This window comes from Lichenostomus cassidix, chromosome 2, assembly GCF_008360975.1.
Source record: "Lichenostomus cassidix isolate B80296 chromosome 2, HeHo_3.0, whole genome shotgun sequence".
Taxonomy (NCBI): Eukaryota; Metazoa; Chordata; class Aves; order Passeriformes; family Meliphagidae; genus Lichenostomus; species Lichenostomus cassidix.
Window position 1 is genome coordinate 29,966,278 of NC_139482.1, and position 14,080 is coordinate 29,980,357.

At 37.4% G+C, this 14,080-nt stretch overlaps 1 protein-coding gene across 15 annotated transcripts in view; it reads left to right on the forward strand.

Annotated features, from left to right (window-relative positions):
• HDAC9 (histone deacetylase 9) overlaps window positions 1-14,080 on the forward strand; it is a 457,439-nt gene that overhangs the window by 210,008 nt on the left and 233,351 nt on the right. The window contains exon 1 of one of the 15 annotated variants that reach the window (XM_085050866.1): window positions 12,713-12,979. The exons of the other annotated variants lie outside the window; for them this stretch is intronic. Coding sequence (XP_084906992.1) covers window positions 12,910-12,979 — 70 coding nt within the window. The 5' untranslated portion in view covers window positions 12,713-12,909. Of the gene's footprint in view, window positions 1-12,712; window positions 12,980-14,080 lie in introns of those variants that run through there. 15 annotated transcript variants of the gene reach the window in all.

Consider the following 14,080-nt stretch of genomic DNA (forward strand, 5'->3'; position numbering starts at 1 on the left):
GCCATTTCTTCATTACTTAAGATCCATATTTCAAAATTATTTAAACATAAAGAAAATTGTGCAAGAACGAACTTAGGATTCTGAGAAGCACTTGAAAGGCCAATGACTGCTGACACCTGGCTGTTCATCTAAGGTCTTTCTTAAGGACCTAAAAGTTTTTTGAAACCATCCCCAAATTCTAATATATTTTCTGTGGGTTGCTGCAAGTGAATTAAGAGTCTCTGTTTGTAAAATCAAACTTTTCTTTCTAGTTTTTTTGCATCCTGATACAATTTGTGTATGTTGGTGTTTGTGTATCAGTGAGTTATCCAGCTTCTGCTTGATGTGAGTGCTAGAAGCATTTTGCTGGAAGGGTAAAACTCCTTCTTCCTATTGTATCAAAAAAATCCTTTCTATCAAAAAGTTTTGGTCTGTAATGGGGTCAGAGGAAATTAAAGTAGCCTTTCATTCTGTGTTATAGGAACTTCCTGTGAAGTTTCAGACTACCAGACTAGCAGGCTAAATTCAGCAGCAGGGATGCCTTCAATTAACTGTATCTGTTCTATTTGTAGTACAAAGGATATGAACAGCCTACATAGCTTAAAAGAAAGGAGGCTAAATAGAATTTAAAGAGGTACCCTGCATATAGCACTCTCAAAGGAAAGGAATGGGATCTCTGCCAGTCAGCAGTTTAAGATCATGGCTAATGCAAAGACTTGGCTTGAATTTATACAGGTGTGATGTCTAGTCAATAAGACATCCAGGAAGAATTTCTCTAGAAGTTGCTCATAATGTAAAGCACTCTGCTGAAAATAGTGCCAAAGTGAGCAATGCGAATGAGTTTTAGGCAGAATTAGTAAGCTCATTTTAGAGGAATGCATGGTTAGCTCAGGGGATTGGTAGTAATCTTGAGATCTTCATCACTTGAACACCATTATAAATTTAACCTGGTTGTTGATGCCAATCAAAATACATTGTCCTTGTTATTGATCTCTGTGGAATGACTTTCCTGTGTCCTTGGAAGAAAATCCAGAACTTGAAGTTGGCACATAAAAATACTGAGATTAAAAAAATTGACATAAAGATAATTGACAAAAAATTGAATGAGCATTGAATGAGCATGGTGATTAAATTACTGCTTACCTTCTGCAAACTGACTCAGACAGACCTCTTGCAGGGAGGCTGGCACAAAGTGTGGGGAATATCATGTTCCTTGCCCCTCTCAACTAGCATAGGTGTTCAAACTGTAATCTGACAGTAGAGTGAGCAGCTATTGAGCTCTCAGTGAAACAGAAAGGAAAGTTATTGAAAGGAGTAACTGTATCTTTTGTTGTTGTTAGAATATCTAGAATCATCAGGAAGTGTGAAACTTCACTGCATTTCTCTCAATGCCTTGAAAACATGTCCAGATTTGCAAATCTGGGGTCTCTGAACCTTTTCGTATCAAGAATGATATTAAAACACAGTAACTTGGCTTCAAGTGGCATTAATATTTAAGTGTACCAAGTATCTTAGTGTTGGACTGTCATCTAGCTTAGGATCATGGCAGAAGTAATTTTTCCTGATCTAGTGGTGTTTGCTGGTGTCAAATGTAGATATGGAAGATGAGATTTTATTTTCTTTGGTTACTATACCCCAGAAGGTCAAAAACCCGAGAAGAACTCGATTCAGAAAGCAGAGGAAAGGCTGGCATATAGTCAGAGTGCAAAAAGGCAAAGCGCTCAGCTTTGAATTAGTTTCATATTGTTAGACATAACTCACCAGCACTAGTGGTTTCACAAGCCATTTAGTAGTGCCAGAAAGTGGGTGATTGTGGATTCCAGTTTGTTTTGCTTTATCTAGCAAAAAGTAAAAGGTGGCACAGATTGGCAAAGTTTCCATTTCAGTCAGCAGAGCTACTCTGTCATCTGCCTCTAGGCAACTAGATATTCACTGATGTCATTAGTTCTGACACATGATAAACATGCAGTAAGTTTTCTGTGTGTTCAGTAACTGAGTAAGGTGGGGGTTCACTCCAGGGTACAATGAGCCAAGATTAAATTAACCCTCTATCAGAAAATATAAAAAACACTTAAAATTTCTATTTAACCAGGTTATTATGACTACACTGAAAATAATTTTGCTTTGGAATTGTATCATGAAGGGAAACTAACATTGTGTTTCTCCTTGGTAGGCAAACCCTTACATAAATTTTGACTATAGAAGATACTTACTCATTTCAACTAAAACAATCTTCAGTGGATTTTATTCCTTTGACGAGTAAAGGGCTTCTCCCAAAATACTATTTTTCACTAGATCTCTGTTTTTCAGAAGTGCAGAGCTTTGTCTTTGAATGGGAGGAGGAAGTGATTACCCAAATCTGCTGAAAATGCAGCCTCTTACTGTCAACATCTTGTGAGAAAACGCACTGATGCTGCGAACTTTCAAGTTTCATCTGATGCAGGCTAATTCCAAAGATGAATGCCAGCTAAATTCTCACTACAAAAAAAGAGAACTTTGGCATGGTACATTGCCAAGTATTTCATTCTTAGAAGCAAGATTGCTTGTAACAAGTTACAAGATTTTGTAACATAATGCCATGTATTAACTGTTGCATCCGCAGAGATCCAATTTCTTAAGAGCAGCGTGGTTTCAATTGCATTAGCGATAGAACCCATTTCCTCTGCATTTTTTTTTCTGTTAATGTGTGCTTTTAAAAAAAAAACACAAAACCCAACCCTTAGTTTTTTAGCTGAGGATCTTTGAAGGATTTAATTACATTCAAAATTAGATCCAAAATAAGTATTAATATTAAGGGATATATACATAGAAATTTTAAACATATTGCATTATGTTTCTCAGTATCACGTTGGAATTTGCTTTTTATTTTAACCAATGGCAGCAAAGATTTGCCCAAAGGAATAAATTAATGTATATTTCAAGAGAACTTCAGGAATCATGCAAATCAGATTTTCATCTAGATTAGGCACATCTACCTCCATTATAGCAATTACCAAATTTGGCGAAAAATTATATATATTTCTCTGGTGTTCTCATCTCACCTACTATACGATTCATTTTTCCCAGTGAAAGGATTTCACTGAATTCAATGAAGTGTGAGTTTTGCCAAATCAAAATCTCTGTGGCATCTGAATTACATTCACCAGTCAGTTATTCTGAGCCTTTTAATTTCTTGTATTCTATTCCTTGATTTAAGATCATCTGCTTAGTCAAAGACAGATTTACAGCAGCTCACCCCCACATTCAGGAATTGTACAAACCACAGGAGCTAAATAAATAATGATAAGCTAGTAGAGGCTGGTGATACTACATTTGCAGGAGAGAAACAAAGCAAACCCATAAAGGTCTTCCAGGGTTTTAGTATTTTATCCTTTCTTCTTTTAGTTCAGGAAGAATACCCAACTGTGTATTAAAAAATTAGAAGATTAAAAAAAAAATAGAAAGCCTTCTTTGCAGTCTGCTTCAATACCTGTAAGTGCTGGAAATTTTAAGACTTGTAATTGCATCAAGTAATTACTTGCAGCTCACAGAGCTCTGTCGCAGTAGGAAATCACCTTCCATCCTGAATTTTGTAATTTCATTTGTCTGTATAAGTAGAAGTTAAGGAAAGTTCTGCAATTGACTTCAGTCAGAGGAGAGATAATAGAGTTCTTATAAGTGTGTGTAAAACTTATCCTTGTTGAAGTTGTGATATTTTATATTCACTTCCATGTGGTCAGAGTTTCCCCCTAAATTTCTAAATTCAGTGTTCATGGATGTGTGATCTATGCTTCTTTCTACACGTATGTTGGGCTTGCAGCAAGGCAGGCCTGTCAAGTCTTGTGCCTGATAAAAATCACCTTAGCTGCTTTGCTGCTGTGGCTCACATACAGTGCTTATGTTAAAATTTCTGCTGATCATTAAGAGCGTGCGGACTGTACATATTCAGGAGCAAAAGTTTTGGAATTTGTTGTGGCAGGAACAAACAAATACTGTCTCACTAGAAAAATGCATTTTATTTACTTATCTTGTAAAAATCTGGCCAATATAATGATTTTGATAAAACCACAGTCTCTGTGGGATAGAAGTTGTAGAGCTGAGTAGATAACCTGAAGAATTCATCTCATCTACATTTGAATGTGCTCCATTTCAGAGCTCAGCTGTTTTGGTTCTTGGCTGCTGTAGGCTGGATCTGAACCTGGATCCAAGTACCAAAAAGGACATCTGTCATTCCTGTGCTCAGTTACTCTTCTTGCTTTCCCCGGGTAGGAAAGAGAAAAACCTGACAGGATAAACTGGAACACTAAGCTTGTATTGATGGCTAGGAACTCAGAATTAGAAGCTGAGTGCAGGGAATGTGGTGAGAGTTGGGGAACAGATGAGAGAAAAAAGCCCTTTGGAAAAAACAAGCATTTGTGATTCAATGTTTGATGTAGACTAACAGCCATAAAACTGCTTCTTCCTGTTCTTGAGTGTCTACTTGAAGTTAGTGCCAATTTAAAATCTAATTTAATAACCGTACCCTATTTAAATGTATATCTGTGCAGTTGATTAACATTTTCTCTTACATTCTCTATACCAGTTCACTTCTCAGGAAATAAAATGTTAAGATGATTAGCAGCTGAATAGTTAGTAGCAGTAGCCAAAAAAGCCAGTATATTGCATTAAATGGAATTATTACAGATGTCAAAGAATTCTGTTGAAGAGGCCTTTAAAGCACATCAGTTGGATTCCACATGAATGAAGAAACATTTTTGAAGGAAAAGATCGTCTCTCCCACAGTTTTCAACTGGCAATTGATGTCTGGCAATATTTATTGTTTCTTCATTCCCCTGCATGGTTTTCTGCTGAGGAATGTGGCTGTGGCATCCTGGCCAGTGACTGAAAACCATGTGGTGAATCTTTTTACTCCTTCAGGAGGTGTGCCTAATGGGGGCTGTTCAGTGAATGCATATGAATCTGTGATAGCAGTCAACCTAAAACTGATTTAAACTGATTGTTAGGAATTTTGGCTGTAAATTTGACATCTGTTGAGATTTAGTTCTCTGGAAAACACTGATTTTTTTGATGTTCTGCATATTGTCTCCCTATTTTTTTCCTGACAAAGCAAAACAAAAGCAAACCAAAAGGTAATAAAGTTATGCTCTGAGTCCAAATCTGAGCTTCAGTTCCTCTGGAAGTCTGTCTGTGTATGCTACATTGGACATTAGACATTGCAATAGTGGCAAGTACTATTTGTACAGGTTTTCCACTCTTCTCCCTTTCTGTGTGTCTTACAGGTAGGACAGAAAGCAAAAGCAGAAGGAACTTATTAATTGCAAAGGAAAATCTGCTATTTTGAAGCTCTATAACTGAGAGAAGCAAGGGTTTGATATATGTCATATTTTCCATGATAATCCATATATTGAACTTTATAGGATGGTAAGATTTTTTTAAGTATTAGAGAAAGTGTCATCTGTAAGAAGTGTGGCAAGTATGTGACTGTGGTTGGTTTGGGGCCATACTCTCCTTTCTTAGTGGTTCCTTTAAAGAGAACTGGCAAGACAAGGACAGAAGAATGCTGTGTCCGAAAGATAAATCTCAAGATGAAGCAGACAGCCAGGATGGTTCTTGTGTTGTGCCTTTTAGGAAAGCAGTTTGCAATCTTTGGTGAGGTGGTCATCCTACCCCATTCCAGATAGGTGAAGAAGAGCTGTGCAATTAGGGCTCAAAAGAGCATCCAACCACACTGTACTCTTTGGCATTGATAAACAAGATTTCCCTGGGAAAATTGGCCTTGGAGGCATTGTATACCTGAATTGCCCTAGCTGTGACTGTTTTCTAGCATGTCTCTCTGTTCTGTGTAAGTCTCTGTAGTTTCTCATCCAATACCAGCAGTTATCAGGCATATGCAATCTTATTTTATTATAGGCACACATAACAGGTCTATTCACACAACCCACATGGAAAATGTTTCTGTTTTCTGACTTTTTACTCCCTTGAGATAGAAATACCTCATGGAAGGCAATAGAGCTGTGCTCTGCAATGACATGAACTCATTCAGCACTGGTGGCAGCTGATTTGTATTGGTGGAGACTTCATACATGGTGAACACAGACATAATCTGTATTTGTGCCAGAAATCATTGTTTCCCACCTGTACAGTATAATCTGCTCCTAATGCCTATGACCTATTTTAAAATCTATTTCTTTAAAGCTGGTCATGTGCCATATTTATAGAAACATTACTGAAATGGTCAGTAAAGAGTGCCGATACCAGCTGTGTACCTCTCCCCATTTTGCAGTATATTCTTAAAAAAAAACCACAAAAAACCCCCAAACCAAACAGTGCTACAGCTATTTGTTATGCATACTTACCATGCACTGGAAGGAATTGTATCTGTCATCATTTATCCACAAAGAGCTATTGTGCTCTGAATTGTATGTAACTTCTGCTGTCTTTTGCATACCTGTCTAAGCAAAAGATATCTGCTCTGTGTCTACTTTCATGTAGAGCTGACTTCTCTGTTATCTGTAGTTTGCCATCAAAATTGCAAACAAAAATGTGGTGGGAAAATACTGTCTGCAGATGAAAGTGCTTATAAATTAAACATGCCATGCAACAGGACTTTCAGATTACAGACCATTTTTTAAGCTTTGAAAGCATTTTGTAATGGAGATGATACTAAGTTGTACACAAACTACATGGAAGTTAGTAAGACCCAGCTATTTGCTAATAGCATAACAAATAACAAATGACAGCAGTTTAATCAAATCAGGGGGTTAAACAATATGATCTGAAAAGCAAATTGTATGGCAGTTTTCAGAAGGGAAACTGGCATTAGAGAAAACTGTCATATAAATAACACTGCATTGTATCATTTCTGACTAAAGGATTATGCAATACTCACAAAAACTGCAGCGCTATTGCATTAATAGATTAAACTGGTAATTGAAAGGTGTGGTTTAAAATCCAGAAAGACATTTCAGAAGATGGTTTCAAGACACTGCAAATTCTTTCTTATCAATCTAAATATTGAGATATAGTAGCAGGGAAATTTCCAGTGTAATCAGTTGGGTTTTATTATGTATGCGCTCAAATATACATGCCCAGATTAGAGAGATTGCAAAATGTCCATATGAGGGAGTGTGAATGCACTCACAATGTGAATAACTAATGCCTTCTGCCAGTAGATTTGTTACTGTCTTGCTCTGCTCTGTCCCTGAAGAGAGAGGAGAGTAAAAGAGAGGCTCCAGCTTGGCCATGTGGTACATGCCAGTCCCTCTTTTCTGAACATGCCAAGTTGCGTTACTTTTAGGGGACTGCTACAGCCTGGAAAGTATTGGCAGACTGACTCTAAGCAGGACTCTGCTGATAGCATGGGTCAAAGGAGGCAGGAGAAAGGTTAGGAATTAACATGAAAGGCACAGGTTTTCTTTTGAATGTTTTTTATCTCTGTAAATACTCTAAAAACTAGCAGGTCTCTGCACATCTGTTTTTTAATGTAGTGTGGTTAACCACATTACTTCCCTCAGTGCCTTTTTCACCCATTTAAGTTTTTCTCTCTGAAATGACCTGTTTTATCATAGATCAGCAAGATAGTGTGAAATGCCTATTGGGCTAAGAGAACTGTTGTACGGGTGAGTAAGATTCAGCAGCCAGATGAAGTTTACCAAAAGAGAGCAAATCTTGTGGCCAAAATATGTAGGAATGAAAGCAACAGGTATTTACTTGGGATCCTTAGTTACATATTTAAACTGCAGAGAGACTTAAAACTCCTTGTCCTTTAAGATGTGTAAAAGTCACAGCAAAAGGATACTGGCAACCAGCTCATGGATATGGGTAAACGGTTGGCAGACATGGATTATTTCAGTCTAGACCCAAACTTCAAGGTCTACCATAGTGCAGTGGTTCATTAGAGCCATCAGCCTTACACCTGCAGTTGGCAGTCCTTTTTCATTACTCTGTCTTATTAAAATCTGTGAAGTTCTCATGCTTCCGTCTTCTCCACCACACTTAAGGCAGCTGTTTCTACTATATGCCAATATGAATCACAAAGGAAAGGAGGAAATTATTTCCATCATTCCTCTGTTTTACTATTTGTGCTGGTGCCATGAAACCAACTGTAAGCAGGAAAGTACAGGGAGAGGACCACAAGCAGAGTCTTGGGAAGACCAAAAGTGGAATTTCCACTGCTCTGTCCTTACCTGTCCTTACACTGACTGTTCCTGCTCCATGTTGCACCAACTCATCTAGCGGGAAATGGCAGATAAGAGCTTCCAACAGGAAAATCAGTGTGTCATTGGGGAGCAGAGCTTTGTCTAGCAGTGCAGACCTCCTTCTCACCCCACTGCCTGTAGTACACAACCCCAGTGGCAGCTCTGTGGCTGTCTGGCTAAGGTTTCTTGCCAGATGGTTTTCTTTACTTAGTTTGAAACTAACTAAAGTCCATTAGGTTCATGTTGGTGGCTCTGTCTTTGAGGGGTCACTGAGATGGCTGGGAGGTTGCTACTGGAAGTTGTCAATATCAGTTATCATGGGCTACTTTTTGATCTGAAGTGGTTCTCCTGTGCTGCAAAAGCTCTGCCTAATGTAAGAGTGGTTTTATCATTGCTGAATGAAGGCTGTTCCCAAGGTGCTGGGCTGTCCAACTTGACAAGTTTTTTAAGAGTGTTCATATGGTGTTAATTGGCTTAATTGTATTAAATACAGGATTATGTTTTACTAGCTAAGTGTGGGATGTAGGATTCATATTCATCCGTGAAGAAATAATTCCTTGCAGTCCCTGCTTACTCAGCTCCTGCTTGTTTCACAGCTCTTGCACTTGCTTCTCACAGACTCTGGTTATACATATCGGTTTATTGAGGCAATCTGGGCTACCACTGGCTGTATCTCATGTGTCTGTCGCTTTAAGATTCAAACAGCACAAACTCAGAGTGACTTCAGCCTGTGTCTCATCTCCCCTCATAAAACAAGATGAGGGAGCTCCTCCTTTTCTCCAGGGAGAGGATTATGGCAGCAGATCTGTTACAGTCTGCACCCTGCTTGGGAGGGCTGCCGAGAACTGCTGCGAAAGGAGATGTGCAGCTTATGCACAGCGTGAAGCAGCTTAGCTCCCTGAGGTGTAATTTTAAGCTCTTCTTGGATTTAATAATGGTTATACTTGAACCATTTTTCTCTAGCTTTCTATACTAACCATTAGCTGGAGAATTATATGAGAAAAAAATTGCTCTTTTTTAGTATGATCCAAATGGTTCTTCATTTTGCAGCTCTTGGCAGAGCCTTAGAGTGTCCATTTCTTGGTCTAGCTCTCTTTGTGTGTGTATATATATATTTATCTATAAAATGAAAATGTAAACTTCGTATGTAGTTGATGTTACTTTTCTTACTTGCTCTTCCTTTTTACCTTGATTCATTTATTATAGCAGACCCCAATGCTTGTGCAGTTTCTGAATAAACTGTAGCACATTTGAATAGTAAAATAAAATAAAAAATATTGAAATTAAGATCAATATAAAATTATATATAGATTTACAAAAAAATCTAAACATAACAAAATTTCAAGGGATTCCCTTTTTCAAGATACTAGCCAAGTAATATTGCTTTCAAGTAGATTACTCACTTTAATGGCACATGGAGATGCAGTGGAGTTTGTGTTGTGGCCAAAAAGGTGTTTTGAGAAGAAACCTTCATGGGTTTCTGTTTTATTCTAATCTTTTATGTCATTGCAAGCTACAGATTCAAAAAAGCCTGAGAAAATGGTTAAGAACATACTTGCTAGCAAATACAGGTATTTCAATACATTAATCATTTTACTCAGCAACTCCAGTAGCATGTTGATATATCTGTACTCTGGAGACTGTGGTCAGTCCCTGGTGCCCTAGGCTGGGCTGAGGAATGGAGCCACAGTCATTTAGCAGGAAGTTTATGCTGGTTCAGGCTGTGCCTTGGAATATTGGGTAGCCTACTTTGGGAAAGGAAACAGCAGGGAAGGGGTGAGAACAGCTCTGCATGCCCATGCCAACATATACCACTGGTTCAGTGACCTTACTGGTGAAGTTTCACAGTGGGAGGAGGCACTTGAAATGTTCCATAGTCAAAAGTAGTACCTGGAGATGATGGTGAAAAGCTTATGAAGTACATGGGAAGGAGCAAATATACAACATCTGTTCAAAACATACACCAGAAAATCTGAATTTTGCTATGTGGTCTCCTTAAATATGATTGTGTTTGGCTGGAGTTTTTTCCCACAGTTCCATTGCTCTTTTTACTGTCTGTGCTGTGATTGTCATATTCTTTCAGCAGATTTCTATGTATTTGAGGGTTTTTTGCTGAAAATATTGCAGTGTGAAAGAGGACATATGTAATTGAGTTTAAGCAGAAAATAATGAGAGAAGATTAATAACTATGCACAGAGTAAATTTGTGGAAAGTGGATTCCTTTCACTCTGCTGAGTTTTTTTGAAAATACAGTGTATCATCTTGAAATTATTTTAGCATGAATTCCACAGTATTACAGGAAGGAAGAACTGTTTGTAATCCAGTGTGACAATAATGGGTGAACAGTCAGTCATTTATCATGAAATAGTTGCAGATCTGTTTCTTGGAAGAAGGTCAGTTTTGAACTTTTTTTTTGAACAGTGAATTGGAAACTTTATAGTGTAATATTTATCTACAATTACTCGTTTTATCTTAAACAACTTTTTACTTTGCTCTTTTTCAGCAAGTTCATAGTAGGATCAGAAAGTCTTAAAAGTTAAATTGTATTGAGGAACATATTTGAAGGTTTTGGGATTTTTTTTCCCCTCTGGAAACACCACTGTACCTACATTAAAAAAGACAGTCTTGGTTTCTTTAGTCATGTTTGTGTCTTTCTACCCTTTGTGAAAATCATTCTCATTTAGAAACAGGAACTGTGAAATGTGGTGAGGAATAAATAGAGCTCTTCTAAATAGACATTGTCAAGGAAGAGCAAAGGAAGTGAATTGTGCAAATTTTTAGAACCGAGTAACGTTTGTTTCAGAAAAAGACATATTTCTCAGCTCTCCATGAGAATGTCCTCTAAAATGATGTGGAGCAAACTCTGTGAAAGATGAGCAAATTCTGGAAATAGATGAATAGATGAATAAAGATGAGAATGGGCAGTGACATTTGGTTATTGTCCCATTTTTTAAGGAAGATCAAATGCTATTTTTTTTATCATCTCTGGTGTGGAAGTTGAGCCATTCATTTTAACTGTATTCAAAAAGGCATTTAAGTTCAGAAGGTGTTTTACATGTGTGTTGACTGTCAATTTAAGTTTTTTTTGTCTGCCAGATGCAGACGTGGTTGGAAATTAAATGGAATTTTGTGGGTGCATAAGTAAGCTCTTTCTGAACCAAGAGCATCCATTGGTCACTTTGGGACTCTGATTTCTGGAGAAAGTGAAAGGTGTGTGTATTGGGTGTCAGCTTTTCTTTGTGGTGTTCCATCAGGTGCATAGCTCTCCACTGACAGAATAGTAGTCATGTGCTTGGAATGAGTGAAATCAGTGACAATCCATTGGCTGCATTTCCAGACATCCTTTCCTGCAGGTGGACTGACTCTTGGTCATTCTCTCCCTATTTATGCTATGTCCAGATCCCAGTATTCCTGAACTTTCTGCAGAGTGCTTCTGTCCACAGCAATGAATGATTGTGTAGGTTTTGTGTTAGGTTTAGTGGCTGTGTAGGTTTTGTGTTAGTTCTGGGAAATGGTGGTTTATGTTGGTGAGCAGGGGAAACTCAGCTTTGCAGAGTGTATTCATCACCTTCAGTTCCTAGGACATTGTGTGGAACCTGCTTTATGGATGCTACCATGGTCTCAGCATTCATTTAATTACTTGGACTTTACAGTCAGCAGAGACAGTGCTTGGCCAAGGTTGGCTATGGGGAAATCCATAGCAATATAGAAATTTCAGTTCGAGGATGCACTGTCAGATCCTAATTTAGGGGAAGAAACCAAACACAAGCACATCTAAAAATTAGTGAAAATAACCTCTTCACCAAAATAAACTCCTGTTGCTTAGCAGCATAACCCTACAATAAAAGTGTGCACAGCACAAGTGTAAAAAACATAGAAAGTGAAGCAGTCAGGAAGAATTTTCACGTTTCTGAGAAAAATCCCATACTATTCTGAACAGAAGAACCTACTAAGGTCTGCTGCTGCTGGTGCATCTAAAATGTTTTGTTGAAAATTTTGGGATCCAGCTTTTTGCAGTACCTTGATGAGGATGATGCAGGCTAGATTCCAATTTGTCTCCTGTTAAAGCAAGCATATTAATAAGTTCTTTATGGTAAAAATCTCTCTCAGTGCTTTACCTTAAAATTAGTATTTCAGCTTTTCCATGGCAAACCATAAATCAGTTGTGCTGCCTTTTTCTCCAAGTCTGTAATATGCAATGCCTGATGCAGTAATTCCATAAAATGTTTTTAATGCCATCTCATTGATCACAAAAGGTTCTGCTTAGGGTGCAGAACCTGAGCACTTACTTTCACGTTGCCTCTTGTATTGCAGAAATGTAGCTTGTTGTAATGATGTTTCCAGCCAGGTTCAAAAGCTCAGTCAACAGGACTAAATTTTCTGAGAGTTGTTCATCTTAGGTCTGGTGAGAGGGAACTTCTGCTCTGAGTGATTAATGTGTTAAGTGGAGGGTGGGAGTTTCCATATGACTAGGATTTATTTAAATGATTAGGCTGAGATTCTCAAAGGACCCGGAGAGTTTCTCAAAGAGTAATTTCTAGTGCTTGACTCCATTAGTCTAGTATGCCTTTTCCAGGCCTGATCTGTGGGTTTCTAAAACTCGAGATTGAAATTTAAGAGGAGTTCCCACTGATTTTTGTAGACCTCTTAATAGGAAATTTAATTTCTTGCAAAACTTACTTGAGAAAGACGCTCTCATTTGAAACTGAAGAAATGCCCACTGACTTGACTGGCTTCCTACGTATCAGATGAGATGAAGAGAGAAAAAAACAACCTACTAGTAAGAAAAATGGACCTGCTGAAATGTGGAAAAGCAAAAATGGGTAATAAGTTTTAGATTTTTCAGTTTTCTGCACTGCACTTTCTAACTGGCATCAGAACTGTATACAAATTTTCAATGTCTGTTGTTTCTTTGACATCACAGATGAAGTTTTAGAAGTGTTTTATTAGTTTCTGGAATATTACAGAATGCAGAACCATTTTTTCACTGTTTATGTAGAGTAATAATCACAGAAAATATCTCTAGCTAATGTACTGAGAAAGTTGCCATCATCTTAATAATTTCTGTAGTTTGCTTTTCCAATGCTTAAAAATTACAAAGACAAATGTTTGTCAGAGTGAGGAGAGATGTTGGTTTCTTTCCTGTACTCTCCATTGTAAGTCCATAACTCTGCTTGCTGATTGAGTTGACTGAACCATAAATAAACCAAAGAAATCCTGCTGTATTTACAGCTGGTAAAAAGACTTTTGAGTACAGTAGTGTCTTGAACTCAAGAAAGAGTTGTAGGTTGGGTAGAAATATAAGTATTGTTCTTATGTAAAATATTGTATTTTTATTCCTTAAAATTTTGTTAATCTAAAGTCATATAAGAAAAGTATGCTCGTAGGAATTTTGTTAATGAGCACTTAAAGTGAAAAAGATGATTTTCTTATCTCAATGAACAGAACCCCAATTAAAATTTATTTTCATTATGTTTAGTATTCACATATTTTGGGATTAAATAGCATTATTTGTTAGTGAGTTCTTCTCAGTGCTTTTTCTGTTCATCTTGATTTTGTAGTTGTCCTGAAAAATCAAATTGACTCCCTCTGGTGGTTGAAATCAAGTCTGTGCATTCCAAAAAAAGCCTTTCAGCAATCCCTCCATTATGGAGAGCACAAATCACGAATAATATTTTCTAAGTTTAGTGATACATCATTATAAAAAAAATAGAAATAGTTTTTCTTGCTCTCATGTAGTGTAGCACTAGTAGTTGGTTGGTATTGCTGTCTGAAATATTTTAAATTTAAAGCAGACATTTACAGCACTTTTTCAAGAAATCAGAGTAGATTATCAAAAGAAAGTAAACATAGATACGGACAAAGTAGGCTTGAAATCATTTACTGTGGTGAAATGGGAAAAAATTTGAAAAGTGCAATTTAGA